A 25,000-nucleotide genomic window follows, 5' to 3' on the forward strand; every position below is an offset into this window, starting at 1 on the left:
GAAATTACTGATAAACATAGAAATAACCTGATAAATGTAGAAATAAGTGATAAATATAGAAATAACTGATAAATGTAGAAAATAACCTGATAAATGTAGAAATAAGTGATAAACATAGAAATAACTGATAAATGTAGAAATAACCTGATAAATATAGAAATAACTGATAAATGTAGAAATAACCTGATAAATGTAGAAATAAGTGATAAAACATAGAAATAACTGATCAATGTAGAAATAACCTGTTAAATGTAGAAATAAGTGATAAATATAGAAATAACCTGATAATAGAAATAACTGATAAATGTAGAAATAAGTGATAAATATAGAAATAACCTGATAATAGAAATAAGTGATAAAATATAGAAATAACCTGATAATAGAAATAAGTGATAAAATATAGAAATAACCTGATAATAGAAATAAGTGATAAATATAGAAATAACATGTTAAATGTAGAAGTAAGTGATAAATACAGAATAACCTGATTAATATAGAAATAACTGATAAATGTAGAAATAAACTGATAAATGTAGAAATAACTGATAAATATAGAAATAAGTGATAAATATAGAAATAAGTGATAAATATAGAAATAAGTGATAAATTATAGAAATAAGTGATAAATATAGAAATAAGTGATAAATATAGAAATAACCTGATAATAGAAATCAGTGATCAGTTTTCTCCAAATGACTTCAGTTGAATAAAACAAGGTGATGCTCTGCTGCTGGTCTCTGGGTGTTGTTCAGTCGAGGTTTAATCACATTTACCGAGTCCTCTGAGGCGGCGAGGTGAGGGAGGCGGGGGTTTCCATGGCAACTCAAGTGTTTTCCTCCACCTGGAGAGGTTGTTGTCCGGCGTTTAACATCTCTAACAGTCCGGCTGTGTGTGTGTGTGTGTGTGTGTGTGTGTGTGTGTGTGTGTGTGTGTGTGTGTGTGTGTGTGTGTGTGTGTGTGTGTGTGTGTGTGTGAGGTCGCTCCGTCTGGAGGAGACGTTTCATCACAAAGCAGAAACTCCCTTTGATCCACTGATGGTCCTGCTGTATTGTGCTCCAGCTGCACCTGTGGACGAGTCGTCTCTCTTTTTTCTTTCTTCTTTCTTTCTTTCTTTCTTTCTTTCTTTCTTTCTTTCTTTCTTTCTTTCGGCACTACTTGTTTCCGTGGAGGAGTAAAGGTGGAGGTACCAGAGGCTGACAGCAGTTCACATAAATCTGGTGCAGCTTTAATTTTCTCAGAGATGATGGATAATCATGATGGAGGAGAAGGTGGAGAGGGTGGACAGTGACTCCGTCAGGTTGCAGTGAGGGTGGAGAGGGTGAACAGTGACTCCGTCAGGTTGCGGTGAGGGTGGAGAGGGTGAACAGTGACTCCGTCAGGTTGCAGTGAGGGTGGAGAGGGTGAGCAGTGACTCCGTCAGGTTGCAGTGAGGGTGGAGAGGGTCGACAGTGACTCCGTCAGGTTGCAGTGAGGGTGGAGAGGGTGAACAGTGACTCCGTCAGGTTGCAGTGAGGGTGGAGAGGGTGAACAGTGACTCCGTCAGGTTGCAGTGAGGGTGGAGAGGGTGAGCAGTGACTCCGTCAGGTTTCACACAAGCTGAATTAGACAGAAGTGTTCATTATTCTGAGCAGGTAAACAAACAGAAGGGTGGAGACCTGGCGGCTCGCTGGCCTCCGTCAGGCTGCAGAGGTCAGCTGCCACCAACACACACACACACACACACACACACACACACACACACACACACACACACACACACACACACACACACACACACACCCTAATTACATATGATTATGCTGTTTAACTAAATTACAGACACTCCTCCACATTTAACCCCTCCTTTCTTCCTCCTCCACCCTTCCTGGCCTCCCTTCCTCCACCACGTCAACGTCGTCCAGTCAGAGAAACTAAAACTCTCGTTAGCTTCAATCGGAGGAAATGTTCTCTCCCCCTCTCTCGAAACCACGCCCCCTCCCTCGAAGCCACGCCCCTCCCTCGAAGCCACGCCCCCTGTACTTTAGTGTTGTTGTTTTCAAAACAAAGAAAATGGTCTGGGAAAGATATTAAGTCAAATCAATCTTCTTCTTGCAAGAAACAATGAGCCATAATAATAATAATAATAATAATAATAATAATAATAATAATAATAATAATAATAATAATAACAATAATAACAATAATAATCAGTAGAAGACAATATTTGACTCCAGCAGGTCCATAATTCTTTCAGTTTAATTTAATTGGAATTTCACGACTTTAACTGATCTTAGTTGTTTGCAACAAATCTTTAAATCTTTAAAATTCTTACCGACAAACAAAAGAAAGAAAAAGCATTTTAACTTAGAAGGTGGAGTGAAAACAATCGTTACATTTAAAACCGAGATAAATACCAACGTGTGAAAAAAACCAAGGAAGAACGAAGTCGAGAAGATTCATGAAGTCGTTCTGATGTGACGGCGAAAAGAATGTTTATCGAGACAATAAGTCAACTGAATCAACAACAACATGGTGAGGACGCTACGTCACCAGCTGATTGTTACTTTAATAGAACATTAAAACATTGGTGGCGGTGAAGAACTCTGTGTGATTTTAAACTTAAACTTCAGAGGGAAACTAAACCTGAAACATTGTGAAGCTGGGAAGTTAAAACCTGTGTTTCACTTTGTGGGGTTCTGTTTTTCACCTGATTCTATTTGTTTGTTGGAGCTGAATGAACCAATAGCGCGGCGTCTCCTCCTGCAGGGCGATGGGGAGCTTCCAGGGCCACGCCCTCCCGGGGAGCTTCTTCCTGCTGGCGGGGCTCTGGTGGACGGGGAAGTACTCTCTGTGGCACGCCACCCGCCGCAACAAGAGCCTGGGCGCCGCGCGGCTGGCCGGCCGCGCCTCGCAGCGCCGCCTGGAGGTCGTGGAGAACGCCGTCATACTCTTCTTCTCTGTCGTCGGTAAGAGACGGCCAGCGGGGGGGGGGGGGGGGGGGGTCACCGCTCGGGGGAGTTTGTGATGAACGCCGTTTGACCAGGCCTGAGCGGCGGTGGAGGTCCGTCGGTTGGTTGGTTGTTAGGTTGGTTGGTTGGTTGTTTGGTTGGTCAGTCGGTCGGTCGGTTGGTCTGTGGGTTGGTTGGATGTTTGGTTGGTTGTTAGGTTGGTTGGTTGGTTGTTTGGTTGGTCAGTCGGTCGGTCGGTTGGTCTGTGGGTTGGTTGGATGTTTGGTTGGTTGGTTGGTTGGTTGGTTGGTTGGTTGGATGTTAGGTTGGTCGGTCGGTCAGTCGGTCGGTGGGTTGTTAGGTTGTTTGGTTGGTTGGTTTGTTGTTAGGTTGGTTGGTTGTTTGGTCGGTCGGTCAGTTGGTTGGTTGGTTGGTTGTTTGGTTGGTTGTTTGGTTGGTTGGTTGTTTGGTTGTTTGGTCGGTCGGTCAGTTGGTTGGTTGATTGGTTGGTTGGTTGGTTGGTTGGTTGGTTGTTTGGTTGTTTGGTCGGTTGGTTGTTTGGTTGGTTGTTTGGTTGTTTGGTTGGTTGTTTGGTTGTTTGGTCGGTCGGTCAGTTGGTTGGTTGATTGGTTGGTTGGTTGGTTGGTTGGTTGTTTGGTTGGTTAGTTGTTTGGTTGGTTGTTAGGTTGGTTGGTCGGTCGGTCGGTCGGTGGCTGGTTGGATGTTTGGTTGGTTGTTTGGTTGGTTGGTCAGTCGGTCGGTTGGTCGGTCAGTCGGTCGGTTGGTCGGTCAGTCGGTCGGTCAGTCGGTCGGTCGTTCGGTGGGTTGCTGAGCGCCTGCTGCTCTGCGCTGTGTTTCAGGGATGCTAGCTGAGCAGTTTGCAGCCGACGGACCGAAGCTGCAGCTGTACGACTTTGCGGCGCAGCACTGGGACGACCTGATGAACTGGCAACACGCCACCATGTACCTGTTCTTCGGCCTGGCCGCCGCCGTGGCCCTGGTCATCCACACCACCGAGGCGGCGCCGCCGGCTCTGGACAGGCTCATGCTGGCGATAGCGTTCTTCAACCAAGGTAATAATTACTAAATAAATAAAAGTACTGGTGTGATGGTACAAAGACCGCTAATAGCGCTAGCTTGACGCTAATGGCTGTTTAAAGTCGGCCGGCTGCTTGGAGACGAGGCTCGTCCTCCATGATGGTTTGTTCTGGTCACTCACGGCCAGTGGGCGTGGCCAGTGGGCGTCGTCGTCACAGGAAGCGGTTTGAAGTGGACGGAGGACGCCCCCGCCACCACAGACTTGCTCCGTCTGTTCCCTCAGGGTTCCTCTTCCTCTACCACCTCCATGGCAGGAGCATGCTGGACGTCCACGTCCACCAGCTCCTCCTCTACGCCGTCTTTGGCGACGCCCTGGTGGCGTTCCTGGAGGTGTTCCACCGGGGGAACATCCTGCTGGAGCTGCTGCGCTGCACCTTCACCGTCCTGCAGGGGAGCTGGTTCTGGGAGGTAAGCTGGGACGGTGGGACAGTGGGACGGCGGGACGGTGGAATGGTGGGCCGGGGGATGGCGGAACGGTGGGACGGCGGAACGGTGGGACGGTGGGACGGCGGGACGGTGGGACGGCGGGACGGTGGGACGGTGGGATGGCGGGACGGCGGGACGGTGGGACGGCGGGACGGCGGGACGGTGGGACGGTGGGACGGTGGGACGGTGGGTCGGTGGGATGGCGGGACGGCGGGACGGTGGGATGGTGGGCCGGTGGACGGTGGGACGGCGGGACGGTGGGACGGTGGGTCGGTGGGATGGCGGGACGGCAGGACGGTGGGACGGCGGGACGGTGGGCCGGTGGGACGGCGGGACGGTGGGCCGGGACGGTGGGCCGGGATGGTGGGACGGCGGGACGGTGGGACGGCGGGACGGTGGGCCGGTGGGACGGCGGGACGGCAGGACGGTGGGACGGCGGGACGGTGGGCCGGTGGGACGGCGGGACGGTGGGCCGGGACGGTGGGCCGGGATGGTGGGACGGCGGGACGGTGGGACGGCGGGACGGTGGGCCGGTGGGACGGTGGGTTGGTGGGACGGCGGGACGGTGAGTCGGTGGAACGGTGGGACGGTGGGACGGCGGGACAGGACGGTAGGACGGTGGGATGCTCCACCAACCCGGTCCCTGATGCTCCTCTGCGTTTGTCCACAGGTGGGCTTCGTCCTCTACCCCCCCCGCGGTCCGCAGTGGGACCTGAAGGACCACGGCAACATGATGTTCCTCACCATGTGCTTCTCGTGGCACCTGGCCTTCGCCATGCTGGTGGTGAGCGTCCTCTACTGCACCGTCAGCTGGTGAGACCTCCGTCCCCCGGGGTGGTTTGACGGGACCCGGGGACCCCGCGTTCAGCTCTGACCTTGTGTTGGCTTGTGCAGCGTGGCTCGCTCCCGGCTGAAGAGGACGCCCCCCATGGAGATGGGCCTCCTGAAGACCAGGGACGCCGAGTCGGAGGACGAGGTCCTATGAAGACGGACGGCGTTTCCGTCACGACGGTGAATCAGGGAAACGAGGACGTCCGGGCTGGAGACGCGGACGATGGGCTTTGGCCCCTCCCCCGCCTCGGCCTCGTCAGTCCAGCTGTTCACTTCCACTTCGTCTCTATTTATTCACATATCCGTCTTTCATTTGCACACAGGGGACGGCGATCCTGGACTTTGGTGCTCAGTGGCGCCATCTGGTGGCCAAAACGTGTCTCTTCTATTTGGTCGTGATTTACATGTGTTTGTGGCTTTACTTGTTTCATTAATCAGAGTCGGTGGGAATCAAACACAGTTGCCAAGCAACGCGTGTTTTATCCGTCTAAATACGTACACGTTGCTCGTTTACACCACAATGTATCTTTTTTATAACCTCGACTAACTTTTACTGTATTTGATCTGATCTGCCGCTGGAGATTGTCCACAACAATCTTCCCTGGAGACGTTTCAACTTAATTCACACTAAAACGTGCATGAAAGGACCACGAGAACGTGAGTCAGGAACGTTTCTCATGTTCCTCATGCAACATGAGCTTCTGATTTTCTTTCTATAAAGAAACAGAGACGCCAATAAAACCAAACTCAGTGATGGAGAGAATGATGTTCTTTATCTTCTGATCCTGGTGAATTCAGTGTTGACGGAGGCGGATTTCATTCTCATGGAAAAATACCAATGGACTCTGACTCTTGACTTAATGATCTCAGAATGATCTCATTAATCCAGAAAAGCAGAGTCGATGTTCATGTTTCATGTGAATGAAACACGCTTCAGTAAATGTTCCTTCACGTTAGACTCAGTTGACGGAGTTCCGCCATAATAAAGCGTTTTATTCTCAACATGTGGTTTTTGTTGTTCTTTGTTTTTATTAATTTGTCGTGTCGAGACTCGACCAGAGGATCGTTTCATCACATGAAACACAAAAGTCTGTTTGATGGAGAAATTAAACCAACCAGCATGAACCTATATGAACATATAGGTTTGAATATAGGTTTTTAATATATGTGACATGTATAAAATTGGCCGTTTTCCTATATTATATGTGCATATATGCACATATACATGCGTACAGGTACTTATTTAGGTACATATAGGCACATATATATGTGCCTATATGTTCTTCTTGCATAATTGTTTTTTAGTTAGTTCTTAGTTATTGCCTTGATAATGTATGACAGTTGCCAAAGTGATATATATATATATATATATATATAGATATAGATATAGATATATATATATATATATAGATATATAGATATAGATATATATATAGATAGATAGATAGGATATATAGGATATATATGTATATATGTATGTGTGAAAATACAGAAGCAGTACAGGAGACCTGTATGGCCTGTATATTCACATATATGCACCTACGTTTTGCCTATATGTGGCATGTATACGCATGTATGCAGCATATATATTGTCATATATGTGCATATAAACTGCTGATATGTTTCATATATCCTCATATAGGTTCTTTCCATGTGGGAAACGTCACTGACTGAATAAATACAAAACAGAGATTATTATCATTTATTTCTTTGAACTTGATTAACGCAGCAGGGGGTCAACAGTGTGACGTCACACGTCAGGCTTCAGGCTTCAGGTGCGCTGATTGACGCGCCGCCGCCTACCTGGCCAGGTGAGCGGCTGACGTCACACGGCCGCGTGACGCTGCCTTCCATCCTCCACACACACTGCCGAGGACACCGCTCGTGTCTCCGTCCAGACGAGGGGACATGGACAAGCTGAAGTCCGTCCTGAGCGGCGAGGAGGCGCGCAGCGAGGACCGGAACGTGATCCAGGTACGGTCCGGGTCCGGGTCCGAGCCGCGGGACGTCACGTGTGACGTGTGACTCGTCTTTCACGGCCGCTGTGTGTCTGTCCCCCACTGTCCCCTAGGCTGTGAACGAAGCGTCCACTCTGGGCTGGGGGACGCGCCTGAAGGGCTTCGTGGCGTGTTTCGTGGTGGGGGCGGCCTGCACGCTGCTGGTGGGTCCCCCGGGTCCCCCGGGTCCCCCCTGGTCTCCCTGGTCTCCTCTGGAGCAGGAAGACAACCTGAACCCGATGTGGACTTTCTGGTTCTTCTGGCTCTGAGGAATGTGGAGGACGACCTGCAGTGACTCTGCAGTGACTCTGCAGTGACTCAGACCAGCAGCACTTTATTATCCAACCAGCTTGAAATAACGAGTCTCAGAGGGAGAACGAGAGTCTTGTGACCTACAAGTGTATCAGTCTGCAGACTGGAGGACTGGACAGTAAATGGTCATAATGACGTCAAAGACGTGAAGAAGAGATCAAAGAGTGTTGAGCTTCTGGAGGCTCGTCCTGCAAAACACCTGCAACTGTTTTAAATACTGTCTCAAGAATAGCCGAGAGGACAGGACAGGACAGGAGAGGACAGGACAGGACAGGAGAGGACAGGGCAGGAGAGGACAGGGCAGGACAGGACAGGACAGGACAGGAGAGGACAGGACAGGAGAGGACAGGACAGGACAGGAGAGGACAGGGCAGGAGAGGACAGGGCAGGACAGGACAGGACAGGACAGGAGAGGACAGGACAGGACAGGACAGGACAGGACAGGAGAGGACAGGACAGGAGAGGACAGGACAGGACAGGGCAGGACAGGAGAGGAGAGGGCAGGACAGGGCAGGACAGGACAGGACAGGACAGGACAGGACAGGGCAGGACAGGACAGGGCAGGAGAGGACAGGACAGGACAGGAGAGGGCAGGACAGGACAGGACAGGACAGGACAGGACAGGGCAGGACAGGACAGGGCAGGAGAGGACAGGACAGGAGAGGGCAGGAGAGGACAGGACAGGAGAGGACAGGACAGGACAGGACAGGACAGGAGAGGAGAGGAGAGGACAGGGCAGGACAGGACATGACAGGACAGGACAGGGCAGGACAGGACAGGACAGGACAGGACAGGAGAGGACAGGACAGGACAGGAGAGGACAGGACAGGGCAGGACAGGAGAGGACAGGACAGGACAGGACAGGAGAGGAGAGGGCAGGACAGGGCAGGACAGGACAGGACAGGACAGGACAGGGCAGGACAGGACAGGGCAGGAGAGGACAGGACAGGACAGGAGAGGGCAGGACAGGACAGGACAGGACAGGACAGGGCAGGACAGGACAGGGCAGGAGAGGACAGGACAGGAGAGGGCAGGAGAGGACAGGACAGGAGAGGACAGGACAGGACAGGACAGGAGAGGAGAGGAGAGGACAGGGCAGGACAGGACAGGACATGACAGGACAGGACAGGGCAGGACAGGACAGGAGAGGACAGGAGAGGACAGGACAGGAGAGGACAGGACAGGAGAGGACAGGAGAGGACAGGACAGGACAGGAGAGGACAGGACAGGACAGGAGAGGACAGGGCAGGACAGGGCAGGACAGGACAGGGCAGGACAGGACAGGGCAGGACAGGACAGGACAGGACAGGAGAGGAGAGGACAGGACAGGACAGGAGAGGAGAGGAGAGGACAGGAGAGGACAGGACAGGAGAGGAGAGGAGAGGAGAGGAGAGGAGAGGAGAGGAGAGGAGAGGAGAGGAGAGGAGAGGAGAGGAGAGGAGAGGACAGGACAGGACAGGAGAGGGCAGGACAGGAGAGGACAGGACAGGACAGGAGAGGACAGGGCAGGAAAGGACAGGGCAGGACAGGACAGGGCAGGACAGGACAGGACAGGACAGGAGAGGGCAGGACAGGAGAGGGCAGGACAGGAGAGGACAGGACAGGACAGGAGAGGACAGGGCAGGACAGGACAGGAGAGGACAGGACAGGGCAGGACAGGGCAGGAGAGGACAGGAGAGGACAGGAGAGGACAGGACAGGACAGGAGAGGAGAGGAGAGGAGAGGAGAGGAGAGGACAGGGCAGGACAGGACAGGACAGGGCAGGACATGACAGGAGAGGACAGGAGAGGACAGGACAGGAGAGGACAGGGCAGGACAGGACAGGACAGGACAGGACAAGAAGACAAACTCTTCATTTCCAGTCTCAGATCAACAGTCCTGCTGCTGCAGAATGGAAATTATTATAAATTTCTCTGGGTTTTACATTAAAATGGGCTTTGAATTGAGATTTTTCAGTCACAATTTAAAATCTGGATATTTTGATCACGTCTGTCTGTCTCTCTGTATGTCTGTCTCTCTGTCTGTCTGTCTCTCTGTCTTCCTGTCTGTCCCTCCGTCCTGCAGGGAGTGTGTTCGCTCTTCATCCCCAGGATTGGAATCACACTCTTCATCGTCTTCTACACCTTCGGAAACATCTGCACTCTGGGAAGGTGAAGATTCTCTCTGATTTAAAAAGCCTTGGTTTGAGGAGAACTGTGTTCGGAACAGGGGGACTGAGACGTTTTATTTTGACAGTACGATGTTTATTTTGACAGTACGATGTTTATTTTGACAGTACGATGTTCCTGCTGGGCCCGATGAAGCAGCTGAAGAAGATGTGTGACAGAACCCGAGCTCTGGCCACCGCCATCATGATCGTACGTCCTCCTCCTCTACGTCCTACAGTTCTCTACCCCGATTCTCAACACACAGTGGTGGAACGTGTTCCGGTGTTCAGGAGGAACTTGTGGAGCAGAACCAGGCGACGCCACCTGGTGGAACAGAGTTTAAAGTTCCTGCACCTCGTCTGTTCCTTTCATTTAATCTTCAGATTCGTTTGCTTTTCTTCAACGTCCCTCCGTTTTTACCTGACATTAATTTACTTGTGTGACTGAAACGGTTTCTAGCTTTTTCCAGATTAACTGGTGGTGCCCCATTTAATGACTTATTGATAAATCACCAATCCATTCAAATTTTTAAAAAAAATCATTAATCCTTATTATTTATACAATAATTATTTTTGATAATTTATTCACTTTTAATGAATTACTCAATTACTCTCGGAGTTGTTAATTATAGTTTAGATTTACTTCACAAGTAAAATAACGAGGAATTTTATCATCAATAAATCAGTTTTTCCCAAACGAATATGTAGTTTTCTGGCGTTTTTAGATCCACTGTGTTAATACAGTATGACAAACTGGAAACATTACGTCAGAGCTGCACTCATGAGGTTGTCCTGAACTAGATGACACCAAAAAAAGGCAAAGTTTAAGGATTTTATGTCTGAGATATAAAGGAAAAATCAATTGTAGTGAAAAAACGGCACAAAAGGCTTCAGAGGGTTAAAGAGTGAACGACAGTTTATTTCCCAATTTGTCCTAAATTCCTCCCAGTGATTTATTACTGACAGTAATTTGAATAACCAAGCGCGAGTCCAGACATCCTCAGTGTTGTTGTGGTTGTTGACGTTGTGTTGTTTGCTGCAGACGTGCCTGGTGTTGACGCTGTGCGCCGCCTTCTGGGTGAGTTGGTCACCAAAACAATCCTGCTGGTTCCTCGTCTGCCAACGTGGAAAGAACCTATAGAAACATATATGTTTTAATATAGGTTTTGATGTTTTTAATATATGTGACATGTATAAAATTGGCCATTTTCCTATATTATATGTACATAAATGCACATATATGTGCACATATACGTGCATACAGGCACCTATATAGGTACATATATGCACGTATATATGTGTGCATATATGCACCTATATGTTCTTCTTGTATAATTGTTTTTTTAGTTAGTTCTTAGTTATCGCCTTGATAATGGATGACAGCTGCCAAAGTGAGATATAGGCTATATATATATATATATATGTGGAAATAAAGAAGCAGTACAGGAGACCTATATGGCCTGTATATTCACATATATGCGCCTCAATTTTGCCTTTATGTGGCATATATGTGCAACACTGTTCTACCGACGACTGCACGCTATACGCATGTATGTGCATAGATGCGTATAGGTTTCATATATGCACATATATCCTCGTACAGGTTCTTTCCATGTGGTCTGGCGCTCATCAGCCTCGTGCTTCAGTTCGTCTTCATCCCCTCTGCTTGTTGTTTCAGTGGAAGAACTTCGGCCTCGCTCTGTTGTTTGTCATCTTGCAGATCCTGTCCTTCACCTGGTGAGTCGCGGCTCGTCTCCTTCCTCACATCAGGACCACTTCATGATTCTGATTTCTGCCTCTCTTGCAGGTACAGCCTGTCCTACATCCCCTGCGCCAGGTTTGTCCTCTTGGCTTCATTCATGAAGAATCATTTGCATGCGGGAGCAGCCAGAAATGCATCCGAATACATTGAACAGTACTCGGCACTACATGCTTTATGTTCCACTCAAACTCCTCAGTGGTCCTCACATTATGAACAGTCACTGCTCGGAGCTGTTCGGCTCCAGGGAAAGGCCAAAATGACTCTTCTGCTCCTGAGCCGCTTTAAATTGGTCAAATAAACAGATAATAATAAATAAAAACACCAAATATATTGCCTTGGTTACATTTATGTTTCACACTGAAGGTGTTTGCTGCTGCTGCTGCTGGTCTCTCCCCACATGGAAAGAACCTATATAAACATATATGTTTTAATATATGTGACATATATAAAATTGGCCGTTTTCCTATAGTATATGTGCATATATGCACATATATGTACATATGTGTACACATATACATGCATACAGGTACTTATATAGGTGCATATATGCACGTATATATGTGTGGATATATGTACCTATATGTTCTTCTTGCATAATTGTTTTTTAATTCGTTCTCAGTTATTGCCTTGATAATGTATGACAGTTGCCAAAGTGAGATATATATATATATATATATATATATATGTGTGTGTGTGTGTGGAAATAAAGAAGCAGTACAGGAGACCTATATGGCCTGTATATTCACATATATGCACCTAAATGTTGGCTATAGGTGGCATATATACGCATGTATGCAGCATATATATTGTCATATACGATCATAAATTGTCATATATGTGCATATAAACTGCTGATATGTTTCATATATGCACATATATCCTCATATAGGTTCTTTCCATGTTGGTCCTCCTCCACAACTCTGAAGACCTCCTTTGTAGAACAGCTGAACGTTGAACACTGCAGACTGACGTGTGGTTTGGGATCCTGTGTTTCTGCAGGGAAGCCTTGATGAAGCTGCTGTCCATGTGCGTCAGATGAGCTCTTCCTGCTCAAGCTCTTCCTGCTCAAGCTCTTCTCAACGAAGAAGAAGAGTCTGAGCTTCTTGCTCGTGCCCGGATTGTTCATCGGTGGGAAAAAGCGTTTAAGATCCAAAGTTGTTTTTCTTTCTCCTTCACGTGTTGTTTTTATCCACTTGGTTTTTACTACTTTGTTTACCGACTCCCTCAAAGTTAAGCAACTTTTAATGATTGTTTTCTTTTGTCTCAAAGTTCTTTTGTCTGAAGGATTTGTAAATAAACGCACGAAGGCCTTTTTTTTGTGAGAAGATAAATTATAAGTAAGGAGACCAGCTTGAACAACTGCAGCAATGTTACGTCTATTTTTTAGCCTCAAGATGTTTGTATTTCAATATAAAGTCTCCCAGAAAATTCCTCCATCTTGTCAGTGACATTTATGAGAACTTGTTGTTAATCAGAGCGTTGGAAACAAATAGTTGAACAAATAACTTGCCAGAAGAAAGTTAAGCTGTGATCTCTGTGATATGAACGCTTCGCTTGTCTCTAGATAGTAACTCGTGTTCATCAAGCACTCATTTACAATGTTCACTGAAACGATCTGCAGTCGTATTAAAAGATAAACAATTAACCTTTTTTATTTAAAAAAAACTTTAAAATTTTTCCCCAAAGTTGAAACGGAAGTTCGGGAGCGTGAAAAGTTTTATTTCTACGTTTGTCATTGTACATCTAAAAATGTAAACCCACGTTAAAATGTAATAAAAACATAGAAATATGGTCTGTTTGCATTTTGATCGTCAGACTCGTCTCTTATTTTGGTTTGTAAAAAGCGCGCGCTCTGCGCTCGCGTCACGTGACGCAACCCGGAAGTGTCAGTGAGGAGCCGCAGCGGGTCGCGGAGAAACTTGTTTTGCTTCGTCCAGTTCGAGAGGAAACATGGCGGACTTCCTGTCCAGAGTCCAGAGCGGCGTGAAGCAGCAGAAGAAGAAGAACAACACGTCCCTCGCGCAGGGCGACTTGCAGCAGTGGGGCTTGAGAGGTACGAAGTGTCGCGTCACCGTCTCCTCCTCCAACCAAGGCTTTTATTGACTTCCTTACTTCTTTATTCAGTTATTCAGTCAAAGTCGAGTCACTTTTCAACTTTCTGGAGTCTTGACGTTATTTCCTGCTTGTTTGTCGCTGCGTCTTGTGCGGATGGTTGATTTATCCTGAGCTGACCCCTGTAATCCTCCTCCTCTTCCTCCTCCTCTTCCTCCTCCTCTTCCTCCTCTTCCTCCTCCTCTTCCTCCTCCTCCCCTTCCTCCTCTTCCTCCTCCTCCTCTTCCTCCTCTTCCTCTTCCTCCTCCTCCTCTTCCTCTTCCTCTTCCTCCTCTTCCTCCTCCTCTTCCTCCTCCTCTTCCTCTTCTTCCTCCTCCTCCCCTTCCTCTTCGTCTTCTTCCTCCTCCTCTTCCTCTTCTTCCTCCTCCTCCTCTTCCTCTTCGTCTTCTTCCTCCTCTTCCTCTTCCTCCTCCTCTTCCTCTTCTTCCTCCTCCTCCCCTTCCTCTTCATCTTCTTCCTCCTCCTCTTCCTCTTCTTCTTCCTCCTCCTCCCCTTCCTCTTCGTCTTCTTCCTCCTCTTCCTCCTCCTCTTCCTCTTCTTCCTCCTCCTCCCCTTCCTCTTCGTCTTCTTCCTCCTCCTCCTCTTCCTCTTCGTCTTCTTCCTCTTCCTCTTCCTCCTCCTCCTCCTCTTCCTCTTCGTCTTCTTCCTCTTCCTCTTCCTCCTCCTCCTCCTCTTCCTCTTCGTCTTCTTCCTCCTCCTCCCCTTCCTCTTCCTCTTCTTCCTCCTCCTCCCCTTCCTCTTCCTCTTCTTCCTCCTCCTCTTCCTCCTCTTCCTCTTCCTCCTCTTCCTCTTCCTCCCCCCCCCCTCCAGGGATCCAGCTCAGGTCCTACCAGTTGGACGGGGTCTCCTGGTTTTCTCGGTGTCTTGAGGTCCAGCAAGGTTCCATCCTGGGAGACGAGATGGGTTTAGGAAAGACCTGCCAGGTGCTGAGTCCTGTCCTACTACTGGAACCCCCCCCCCCTGCCCCCCCCTTCACTCACCAGGCTGATCAGGACTAGTTTAACTCACCAGGTTGATCAGGACTAGTTTCACTCACCAGGCTGATCAGGACTAGTTTAACTAACCAGGTTGATCAGGACTAGTTTCACTAACCAGGTTGATCAGGACTAGTTTCACTAACCAGGCTGATCAGGACTAGTTTCACTCACCAGGTTGATCAGGACTAGTTTAACTAACCAGGTTGATCAGAACTAGTTTCACTCACCAGGCTGATCAGGACTAGTTTAACTAACCAGGTTGATCAGGACTAGTTTCACTCACCAGGTTGATCAGGACTAGTTTCACTAACCAGGCTGATCAGGACTAGTTTCACTCACCAGGCTGATCAGGACTAGTTTAACTAACCAGGTTGATCAGGACTAGTTTAACTAACCAGGCTGATCAGGACTAGTTTCACTCACCAGGCTGATCAGGACTAGTTTCACTAACCAGGCTGATCAGGACTAGGACACAGTATCAGAGTCCAGAGCTGTTAGATTGATGGTAGAGTCACCTGGTTACCATGGAGCTGGTCTGTTAACAAAGGTCACTGTTCAGACGGGTTCAACAACCCGTCGGTCATATTATATAATTAATATCTTGTGTTATATAACATCCGGCACAGTTTCCGTCACGACGTGTTTGGATGTGAGAAATGTACAGGAAAGTGTTGATTCATTGAAGAAAACTAAGAAAACTTAGAAAACTAAGCAGTAAACTTCTTACTGGTAGGACTGATCTGGTTCTACCGACGACTGTCTATGATATTAGGATCTACAACAGACCAGCTGCTTCTAGTTTACATGAAGTCCTGAGATCCTCTACTGGGAGAAGTACTCTGAGTGTCCTCAGAGTACTTTGAGCAGTACTGATACTGACTGATCCCTCAGAGTACTCTGAGCAGTACTGATCCTGACTGATCCCTCAGAGTACTCTGAGCAGTACTGATCCTGACTGATCCCTCAGAGTACTTTGAGCAGTACTGATCCTGACTGATCCCTCAGAGTACTCTGAGCAGTACTGATACTGACTGATCCCTCAGAGTACTTTGAGCAGTACTGATCCTGACTGATCCCTCAGACCATCGCTCTGCTGGTCTACGTCTCCGGAGCTCTGGGGAGGAAAGGCCCGTTTCTGGTTCTGAGTCCACTGTCGGTCCTGGAGAACTGGAGGAGGGAGCTGGAGTGGTACTACTACACACTACTACACACTAATACACACTACTGTCGGTCCTGGAGAACTGGAGGAGGGAGCTGGAGTGGTACTACTACACACTACTACACACTACTACACACTACTGTCGGTCCTGGAGAACTGGAGGAGGGAGCTGGAGTGGTACTACTACACACTACTACACACTAATACACACTACTGTCGGTCCTGGAGAACTGGAGGAGGGAGCTGGACTGGTACTACTACACACTATACTACTACACACTACTGTATACTACTGCACACTACTACACACTACAAACGACTACACACTCCTGCTCACTCTGTTGAGGAGGTGTTGATTGTTTATTGTTGATTATCGATTGTTGACTGTTGATTATTGATTGTTGATTGTTTATTGTTGATTATCGATTGTTGACTGTTGATTGTTGATTATTGATTGTTGATTGTTGATAATTGATTGTTGACTGTTGATTATTGATTGTTGATTATCGATTGTTGATCGTTGATTATTGATTGTTGACTGTTGATTATTGATTGTTTATTGTTGATTATCGATTGTTGATTGTTGATTATTGATTGTTGACTGTTGATTGTTGATTATTGACTGTTGATTGTTGACTGTTGATTGTTGATTATTGACTGTTGATTGTTGACTATTGATTGTTGATTGTTTATTGTTGATTATCGATTGTTGACTGTTGATTGTTGATTATCGATTGTTGACTGTTGATTATTGATTGTTGACTGTTGATTGTTGACTGTCTGCAGCTTCGCTCCGTCTCTGAAGGTTTTGTGTTACAAAGGAGACAAAGACAGACGAGCAGCGATTCAGAGAGAAACCGACTCTCAGGACTTCCAGGTTCTACTGACGACCTACGAGGTCAGTTGCTGCTCTGCAGGACAGTCTGTCCTCTGCTGCTCTGCAGGACAGACTGTCCTCTGCTGCTCTGCAGGACAGTCTGTCCACTGCTGCTCTGCAGGACAGGGTCTGTCCACTGCTGCTCTGCACTCACTGACATGGTGTCTGTCTGTCCCCAGCTGTGTCTCAAAGACGCTTCCTTCTTGAAACGGTGAGTAAAAACATGTCTTGTTCAGCAGGAGTCACGTCTTTTCACTGACTGTCTTTCATGTCCTGTAGGACAAAGTTTAGCAGGGAGACAAGAGCCTCAGTGTCAAAGTATTAAAAACACATTGAGTTCATTAACAGACCTGTCCATCGTCGTGTCCATCGTCGTGTCCATCGTTGTGTCCATTGTCGTGTCCATCGTCGTGTCCATCGTCGTGTCCATTGTTGTGTCCATCGTCGTGTCCATCGTCGTGTCCATTGTGTCTCGGTCTGTCTCTCACCTGCAGCTTCCTGTCAGCAGGTCGTCACAGGAGACTTGTCCACTTATTAGTCCTGATCTATGTTGGACTTTCTGAGTTGCAGCAGTGTTTCTAACAGACGTGTCTCAAAGGGTTCTATTGGTTGTTTAGTGACCATCGTAAAGGTTCTCCCTCCATGTTTCTAATAGACGTGTCTCAAAGGGTTCTATTGGTTGCTTAGTGACCGTCGTAAAGGTTCTTCCTCCATGTTTCTAATAGACGTGTCTCAAAGGGTTCTATTGGTTGCTTAGTGACCGTCGTAAAGGTTCTCCCTCCATGTTTCTAATAGACGTGTCTCAAAGGGTTCTATTGGTTGCTTAGTGACCGTCGTGAAGGTTCTCCCTCCATGTTTCTAATAGACGTGTCTCAAAGGGTTCTATTGGTTGCTTAGTGACCGTCGTAAAGGTTCTTCCTCCATGTTTCTAATAGACGTGTCTCAAAGGGTTCTATTGGTTGCTTAGTGACCGTCGTGAAGGTTCTCCCTCCATGTTTCTAACAGACGTGTCTCAAAGGGTTCTATTGGTTGCTTAGTGACCGTCGTGAAGGTTCTCCCTCCATGTTTCTAATAGACGTGTATCAAAGGGTTCTATTGGTTGTTTAGTGACCATCGTAAAGGTTCTCCCTCCCCGTTGCGCCGGCACTCAGTGGTTCTGCTCTGCAGGTGGAGGTGGAAGGTTCTGGTGGTGGACGAAGCTCACAGGCTGAAGAACCAGAACTCTCTGTTGCACGGAACTCTGACTCAGGTACCAAGCTGCCTCTTCTTCGCTCCTTCGTTTCGTCACTTCTCTGCTTTTATTTTGCCCGTTTTTTGTTGTTGTTTTGTTTCAGTTTTCCGTTGGGTTCCGCGTCCTGCTGACCGGCACGCCCATCCAGAACAACGTCCAGGAGCTCTACTCGCTGCTGAACTTCATCCAGCCAGACATCTTCCCGGCAGACGAGGCCGACGGCTTCGTCAAGGCGTACTCACGAGTCCAGAGTCGGCCGGCCCTGGGTACCACAAAGGAACATTCCTAGATCTTTGCACGTTTGCAGAAAAATAGAATAGACGGGTTCTAGAACGTTGGAATTCCAGAGCGACTCTGGTGGAGTCGCCCCCTGACTTGTTTGTCTGGTCGTAGCTGCGGAGCTCCAGAGCATCCTGGAACCCTTCCTCCTGCGGAGGGTGAAGTCCCAGGTGGCCCTGGATCTGCCCAGGAAGACGGAGCTGGTGGTGTACCACGGCATGTCGGCGCTGCAGAAGAAGTACTACAAGGCCGTCCTGACCAAGGACCTGGGTGAGGCTCTGTGGGGGGGCGGGGGGGGGGGGGGGGGGAGGAGGAGGAGGGGGGGAGGGAGGGAAGGAGGGAGGAACTGTTCTACCAGGAAGGAACTGTTGTTTTAAGGGAGGGAGGAGGAGGGGAAGGAGGGAGGGGAGGGGAGGGGGGGAGGGAGAGAGGAGGGAGGAGGAGGGGAGGGGGGGAGGAGAGGGGAGGAGGAGGGGAGGGAGAGAGGAGCGAGGAGGAGGGGAGGGGGGGAGGAAGGAAGGAGGGGAGGAGAGGGGGGGAGGAGGAGGAGGGGGGGAGGGAGGGAGGGAGGGGAGGGGAGGGAGAAGGAGGAGGAGGGGGGAGGGAGGGGAGGGGGAGGGAGGGGAGGAGGCAGGAAGAGGAGGGGAGGAGGGGGAGGGGAGGGAGGAGGGGAGGGGAGGCAGGAGGAGGAGGGGAGGCAGGAGGAGGAGGGGAGAGAGGAGGGGAGGAGGCAGGAGGAGGAGGAGGGGAGGGAGGAGGGGGGGAGGGGAGGGGGGGAGGAAGGAAGGAGGGGAGGAGAGGGGAGGAGGAGGGGGGGAGGGAGGGGAGGGGAGGGAGAAGGAGGAGGAGGAGGGAGGGAGGAGGAGGGGAGGGGGAGGGAGGGGAGGAGGGGGGACAGAGGAGGGAGGGGGAGGGAGGAGGAGGGGAGGAGGGGGAGGGGAGGGAGGAGGCAGGAGGAGGAGGGGAGGGAGGAGGCAGGAGGAGGAGGGGAGGCAGGAGGAGGAGGGGAGAGACGAGGGGAGGAGGCAGGAGGAGGAGGAGGGGAGGGAGGAGGAGGAGGGAGGAGGCAGGAGGAGGAGGGGAGAGAGGAGGGGAGGAGGCAGGAGGAGGAGGGGAGGGAGGAGGAGGCAGGAGGGGGAGGGACGAGGGAGGGGAGGAGGCAGGAGGAGGAGGGGAGATGGCAGGAGGGGGAGGGACGAGGGAGGGGAGGAGGCAGGAGGAGGAGGGGAGGGAGGAGGAGGAGGAGGGAGGAGGGGAGGAGGCAGGAGGAGTAGGGGAGGGAGGAGGGGAGGGAGGAGGGGGAGGAGGAGGGGAGGGAGGAGGAGGAGGAGGGGAGGAGGAGGGGAGGGAGGAGGAGGAGGGGGAGGAGGAGGGGAGAGAGGAGGGGAGGAGGCAGGAGGAGGAGACAGGAGGAGGAGGGGGAGGAGGAGGGGAGGAGGCAGGAGGAGGGAGGAGACAGGAGGAGGAGACAGGAGGAGGAGGGGAGGGAGGGGAGGAGGCAGGAGGAGGAGACAGGAGGAGGAGGGGAGGGAGGGGAGGAGGCAGGAGGAGGAGACAGGAGGAGGAGGGGGAGGAGGAGGGGAGAGAGGAGGGGAGGAGGCAGGAGGAGGGAGGAGACAGGAGGAGGAGACAGGAGGAGGAGGGGAGGGAGGGGAGGAGGCAGGAGGAGGAGGCAGGAGGAGGGAGGAGGCAGGAGGAGGAGGGGGAGGAGGAGGGGAGGAGGCAGGAGGAGGGAGGAGGCAGGAGGAGGAGACAGGAGGAGGCAGGAGGAGGGAGGAGGCAGGAGGAGGAGACAGGAGGAGGAGGGGGAGGAGGAGGGGAGGAGGCAGGAGGAGGCAGGAGGAGGAGGGGAGGGAGGAGGGAGGAGGAGGGGAGGGAGGAGGAGGAGGAGACAGGAGGAGGAGGAGGAGGAGGAGGGGAGGGAGGAGGGAGGAGGAGGGGAGGGAGGAGGAGGAGGAGACAGGAGGAGGAGGAGGAGGGGTTTGTCCCGGCTGAGTCCGCCTCCTCTGACCCGGTCCACTCCGCCTCCAGAGGCGTTTGGAAAGGAGCAGGGGAACCGGAACCGGCTGCTGAACATCCTGATGAACCTCAGGAAGTGTGTGGACCATCCCTACCTGTTCCACGGTGAGACGCCGGACCGGGTAGACGGACGTCTCCACGTTCCGTCGGCGGGACGTCTCGTCTCATCGGTCCGGGTCTGTCGGTTCTGCAGGAGTGGAGCCGGAACCCTTCGAGATGGGCGAGCACCTGGTGGAGGCCAGCGGGAAACTCTGCCTGCTGGACCGCCTGCTGGGCTTCCTGCACCGAGGGTGGGCTTCCTGGTGGTCTGGCTCCCTCTGGTGGCACCTGGCCGCCATCGCACGCGCTTCAGCTTTCTGGACTGATCACTTCTTCTACCCTTTTTTAGTCTTTTTTATATATATATATATATATTTTTTTTTTTTTTTTTTTTTTTTATTGAGTTTTTTACTTTAACAAGGCAAATTACAACATCACAGTAGAAATACAGAAACAAATATTGCTTAATTAGCATCCGTACAATTAAATATCAAGGCGCCTTAAGAGCAAATAATATTCCTTAAAGTATTTTTGAAAAATATTAGGAAAAAACAATACACAAATCCAAACAAAACAAAAAAACAAAAGCGATCAGAACAAAACAGACGCACAAAGGGGTTCTAAAGTTGTTTATCAATCTGTGATTGTCCACATACATGACAGATATTGGGGATCAACTACATCTTAACGTTGGTCCTCATGCAGCCTGAGATTCCTGAGGATTTCCTGAGACGTCATATCTCAACTTTTCAATGTGTCAAATCCCAACAACTCCCCTGAGCCAGACCTCACGTTGTGGTGGAGAGTCTGAGTTCCACACTTTTAGAATGCGTGTCTTTGCGACGGCCGTAGGAAATATTCGTGGCTGAATTCTGACCCAAATTTTCCAAAGTGCCGGAGTCGCCGAGCAAAACAGGTCTTTTACTTTTTGATCATTTCCAGTCGTCTCCTCCTTCCCAGCTTTTCTTTTGGATTCATCTATTTCTGCAATTTTACTTTTGTTTTTAAATTTGAGCTGTTTTAACCTTTTAGTTCTTCAGTTCTTTTGTCACATTTTGCCAAAAGATAAGAGTCTTTTTGAAAAGGATCCCGGGGATTAAATTAAAATGTAGATCAGGTGCATCATGTCTCTATCAAACAGTCTTTGATTGTTGTGTTTGTTGTGACCGAAGGGGCCACCGGGTCCTGCTGTTCTCCCAGATGACCAGGATGTTGGATATTCTTCAGGACTACCTGGAGTACCGAGGTGAGTTAGAACAACAGTTCCTTCCTGGTAGAACCACTCGCTGCTCCTGACGTCCAGCGAACTGCAGCCTGAACTTCCTCTCTGGTCAGTCCGGCTTCGCTTCTGAGCACAAAACACCCGAATCACCTTCTGAGCACAAAACACCCAAATCACCTTCTGAGCACAAAACACCCAAATCACCTTCTGAGCACAAAACACCCAAATCACCTTCTGAGCACAAAACACCCAAATCACCTTCATTTCCACTGCTTCAGACTGTGACGTTGAAGTGATTCAGCAGAACTCAAGAACCTTATCTTGAGATCTTCAAATGTAAACAGGCAGCAGGTTCTTGTTGGCGCTGGAACCTTCAACCCTCCAGGCCTCCAACCTTCCAGGCCTCCAGGCATCCAACCCTCCAGGCCTTCAGGCCTCCAGGCATCCAACCCTCCAGTCCTCCAGGCCTTCAGGCGTCCAACCCTCCAGGCCTCCAACCCTCCAGGCCTCCAACCCTCCAGGCCTCCAGGTCTCCAGGCCTCCAGGCCTCCAGGCCTCCAGGCCTCCTTTCCAGCCACAGCAGGTGGTCTGACACATGAAAGGAGGAAGAGTCGTCACTCCGTTCTGTTTTCATTTGAAACGTGAAAAAACCAAAAGCACCCACCGTGTGAACACACCTTCTGTCCACTGCCATGTCCAGCCTCTGTTTGAAGCCTGACGCCGGCTCTCGTCTCCAGGTCTCAGCTACGAGCGTCTGGACGGCTCGGTGCGGGGGGAGGAGCGCAACCTGGCCGTGAAGAACTTCAGCAGCAAAGACGTCTTTGTTTTCCTGCTCAGCACTAAAGCAGGTGACTGAAACCCCGGAGAGCAGGAAGCAGGAAGTGCCGCCACGTCAGTCTGGTCCGACCAGTTGGACATTAGAAATCTGCCTTCGGGGTCGTTAGCAAGGTGGAATTCTGATTTAACCTCCGAACCAAACGTGAGGCCAGCAGGGGGGGTTGGGGATGTTGGTCGTGGCGCCCAACACTTTAAGAGGCCTCAAGTATGAAAGTTCCTTTATTTCTACTGTTTAAAGAGCTTGACGGGTATAAAACTGCTGCTTTACAACAAGACTGGCTTGTTGCTCAGGTTGCACTTTGCAAACGTCTGCACAGAATGAATCAGCAGCAGAGGAAAGGGGAGCGATCCCGCAGAGATAACAGGCCTGCAGACAAACCTGAGGAAATGCAACCGGCAGCTTTCTTTCTCGGGTGAAGACGCAGAGGACACGTCTTGTTTCCTGCCACAGTTTGACGGCTTCAGTGAAACCTACGACTGCACTAATCTACGGTGGCCCTGAGGTGCAAACAGCAAATCACTAGACACAACAGCAAATGGAAAAACACAAAGACGGTAACTTAAAGTAAAAGGTCGGTACCAGTTGGCAGAAAGAGATCTCTGATCTCTCTGATCTCTCTGATCTCTCTGATTGGATGATGGGACAGTGGCGCTTATGAACCGGAGGTCATTTCTCTTGTGGCTCGTTTAGTTTCCAGAGGAGAAAACACCTGGAAGGAAAGGAGGAACAAGGTTTTGTCCAAACTGGAGGAAAGAGTCGGTAGAAGAGTCACCAAACTCTTCCAGGTTTTGAAATTCGTTCTCCAGGCAGAATAACTTCTGGTTCAAAGGCTGAACGGCTCCGTCGTCCAATCAGAGAGCTCGTCTGCTGCTCTTCCTTTGAAGTTGCTGTCCTGGTGTTTTTCAATTTGTTGTTGTGTTTAGTGATCTGTTGTACTTCAGGGCCACCGTACTAATCCCCCGGGTCTCTACGATGTTGAGCGTTGCAGCAGCTCTGCCTCTCTGGCAGTCTGGTACCTTGAAGCCCTGCTAGTTACCAAGTCAGACCAGCTGGTTGCTTCGTTAACTTTTACAAACACAAACCTGAGACGGACCTTCAGGGGTCCGGTCTTGTTTGTTCTCCTCGTCCCCGAGGACTTTGTCCCGCTGGAGGACGCCCCGGCTGAACGTCCCTGGTCTGTCCCCCGCAGGTGGAGTGGGCCTGAACCTGACGGCCGCCGACACCGTGGTGTTCGTGGACAGTGACTTCAACCCCCAGAACGACCTGCAGGCGGCGGCGCGCTGCCATCGGATCGGTCAGACCAGGTGACGCTGTGTTGATGGTCTTTGGCCCCCTGGTGGTCACTTTTCTCAGTGAAACGTCCCACAGCAGGTCGGCTAGTTTAGCTTCGGTGATCCACAGTTTACATGTTTTCTCTCAAAACACAACTTCAGGTGAGAAAAGGAAGCAGGACAAACTACTTTAGTTCCATGTGGACAATGTGGGTCTCTAATAAACTAGTTCTATAAACCATGTGGACAATGTGAGGGTCTGAGTGACGTCATGGTCTCTAATAAACTAGTTCTATCTTTAAAACCTCACAATCTTTATTGATCCTGGAGGAATTCTTTATCAGCGCAGCTCCACCCACTGGGACTGTTTCAGGGAGTTTAGGGTGGAGGAGGACGGAGGTGTGAGGAAGGAGAGCTGGAGGTTCAAAGCGTTGTCGTGTGGCTGCAGAGCGCCTCCTGCTGGACGACGGCTTCACAAACATTCGCCTCCACACTTTGTGGAGTTTTGAGCGTAAAACCGGTCCAAACGGCGACGTGTGGTCATGAACAGTGGCTTCCCTACATGCTGAGCTGGCTGCAAACTGTGGACTGGATTTCCTGACTCGTGACTCCGCCTCTCATTGAGATCCGCCTCCCTTCAGGAAATCCAGTCCACAGTTTGCAGCCGGCCGAGAGGAAAGCACCAGAAGAAAGAAGTAGCAGGTGGAAACTTGATGAAATGTGATCTGCAGGTCAAACCAGCGGCTGCTCACTTCACTCTCATGTCAATGTGAACTGAGAAATCAAAGGATGAATCCTTAAAGAGACAGTACGAGACAGGATGAGAGCCGGATCAGGACCTGCAGCTTTGGTTAGTGAAACGATCAATAGTGTCCTGAACGTGTTTTCCCTGGTCCAGGCCGGTGAAGGTGATCCGCCTGCTGGCCAGAGACACGGTGGAGGACGTCATGTTCTCCAGAGCCAAGTCCAAACTCAAGCTCACCGACGCCGTGATCCAGGAGGGACGCTTCTCTCTGCTGGACCAGGACCAGGACCTGGACCAGGACCAGGCAGCCGCTGCAGGACTGCAGGTGAGTGGAGCGCTGGTCAGTGGACTAACCAGCACCACTAACCAGCACCACTAACCAGCACCACTAACCAGCTCCACTCACCAGCACCACTAACCAGCTCCACTCACCAGCACCACTCACCAGCACCACTAACCAGCTCCACTAACCAGCTCCACTAACCAGCACCACTAACCAACTCCACTCACCAGCACCACTCACCAGCACCACTAACCAGTTCCACTAACCAGCTCCACTAACCAGCACCACTAACCAGCTCCACTAACCTACACCACTAACCAGCTCCACTAACCAGCACCACTAACCTACACCACTAACCAGCTCCACTAACCTACACCACTAACCAGCACCACTAACCAGCACCACTAACCAGCTCCACTAACCTACACCACTAACCAGCTCCACTAACC

At 50.2% G+C, this 25,000-nt stretch overlaps 3 protein-coding genes across 5 annotated transcripts in view; all 3 read left to right on the forward strand.

Moving 5' to 3' along the window:
• Positions 1–2,749: 2,749 nt before the first annotated feature.
• On the forward strand, positions 2,750–6,284 carry tmem45a (transmembrane protein 45a; the record flags this gene model as incomplete). 2 transcript variants are annotated; one of them, XM_080506730.1, is made up of 6 exons in its annotated part: positions 2,750–2,945; positions 3,788–4,000; positions 4,249–4,433; positions 5,122–5,264; positions 5,346–5,462; positions 5,606–6,284. In XM_080506730.1, 5 exons carry the CDS (start codon positions 2,750–2,752, stop codon positions 5,434–5,436), a joined length of 828 nt encoding a protein of 275 aa, XP_080362856.1. In that variant the 3' UTR covers positions 5,437–5,462; positions 5,606–6,284. The 2 variants fall into 2 exon arrangements, with proteins under 2 accessions (XP_080362856.1, XP_080362855.1); XM_080506729.1 differs by having other exon boundaries at positions 5,346–6,284.
• Positions 6,285–7,129: 845 nt separating this feature from the next.
• LOC308137860 (vesicle transport protein SFT2B-like) lies at positions 7,130–13,197 on the forward strand. 2 transcript variants are annotated; one of them, XM_080506734.1, is made up of 8 exons: positions 7,130–7,256; positions 7,354–7,443; positions 9,656–9,741; positions 9,867–9,948; positions 10,780–10,815; positions 11,416–11,474; positions 11,545–11,574; positions 12,499–13,197. In XM_080506734.1, the coding sequence occupies exons 1-8, from the start codon at positions 7,191–7,193 to the stop codon at positions 12,536–12,538; spliced, it is 489 nt and encodes a 162-aa protein (XP_080362860.1). In that variant the 5' UTR covers positions 7,130–7,190; the 3' UTR covers positions 12,539–13,197. The 2 variants fall into 2 exon arrangements, with proteins under 2 accessions (XP_080362860.1, XP_080362861.1); XM_080506735.1 differs by having other exon boundaries at positions 11,458–11,474.
• A 210-nt stretch (positions 13,198–13,407) lies between these two features.
• The window catches only part of chd1l (chromodomain helicase DNA binding protein 1-like), a gene marked incomplete at its 3' end in the record, with an annotated part of 15,170 nt that continues 3,577 nt past the window's right edge, over positions 13,408–25,000 (forward strand). The window contains exons 1-14 of the mRNA XM_080506367.1: positions 13,408–13,552; positions 14,422–14,534; positions 15,670–15,776; positions 16,534–16,645; positions 16,804–16,835; positions 17,792–17,873; positions 17,959–18,121; positions 18,249–18,404; positions 20,166–20,258; positions 20,347–20,443; positions 21,365–21,438; positions 22,152–22,262; positions 23,442–23,556; positions 24,422–24,593. Of these exons, the coding sequence (XP_080362493.1) occupies positions 13,450–13,552; positions 14,422–14,534; positions 15,670–15,776; positions 16,534–16,645; positions 16,804–16,835; positions 17,792–17,873; positions 17,959–18,121; positions 18,249–18,404; positions 20,166–20,258; positions 20,347–20,443; positions 21,365–21,438; positions 22,152–22,262; positions 23,442–23,556; positions 24,422–24,593 (1,530 nt within the window). The 5' untranslated portion in view covers positions 13,408–13,449. The remainder of the gene's footprint in view (positions 13,553–14,421; positions 14,535–15,669; positions 15,777–16,533; positions 16,646–16,803; positions 16,836–17,791; positions 17,874–17,958; positions 18,122–18,248; positions 18,405–20,165; positions 20,259–20,346; positions 20,444–21,364; positions 21,439–22,151; positions 22,263–23,441; positions 23,557–24,421; positions 24,594–25,000) is intronic.

Source organism: Blennius ocellaris (assembly GCF_963422515.1).
Source record: "Blennius ocellaris genome assembly, chromosome: 12".
NCBI lineage: Eukaryota > Metazoa > Chordata > Actinopteri > Blenniiformes > Blenniidae > Blennius > Blennius ocellaris.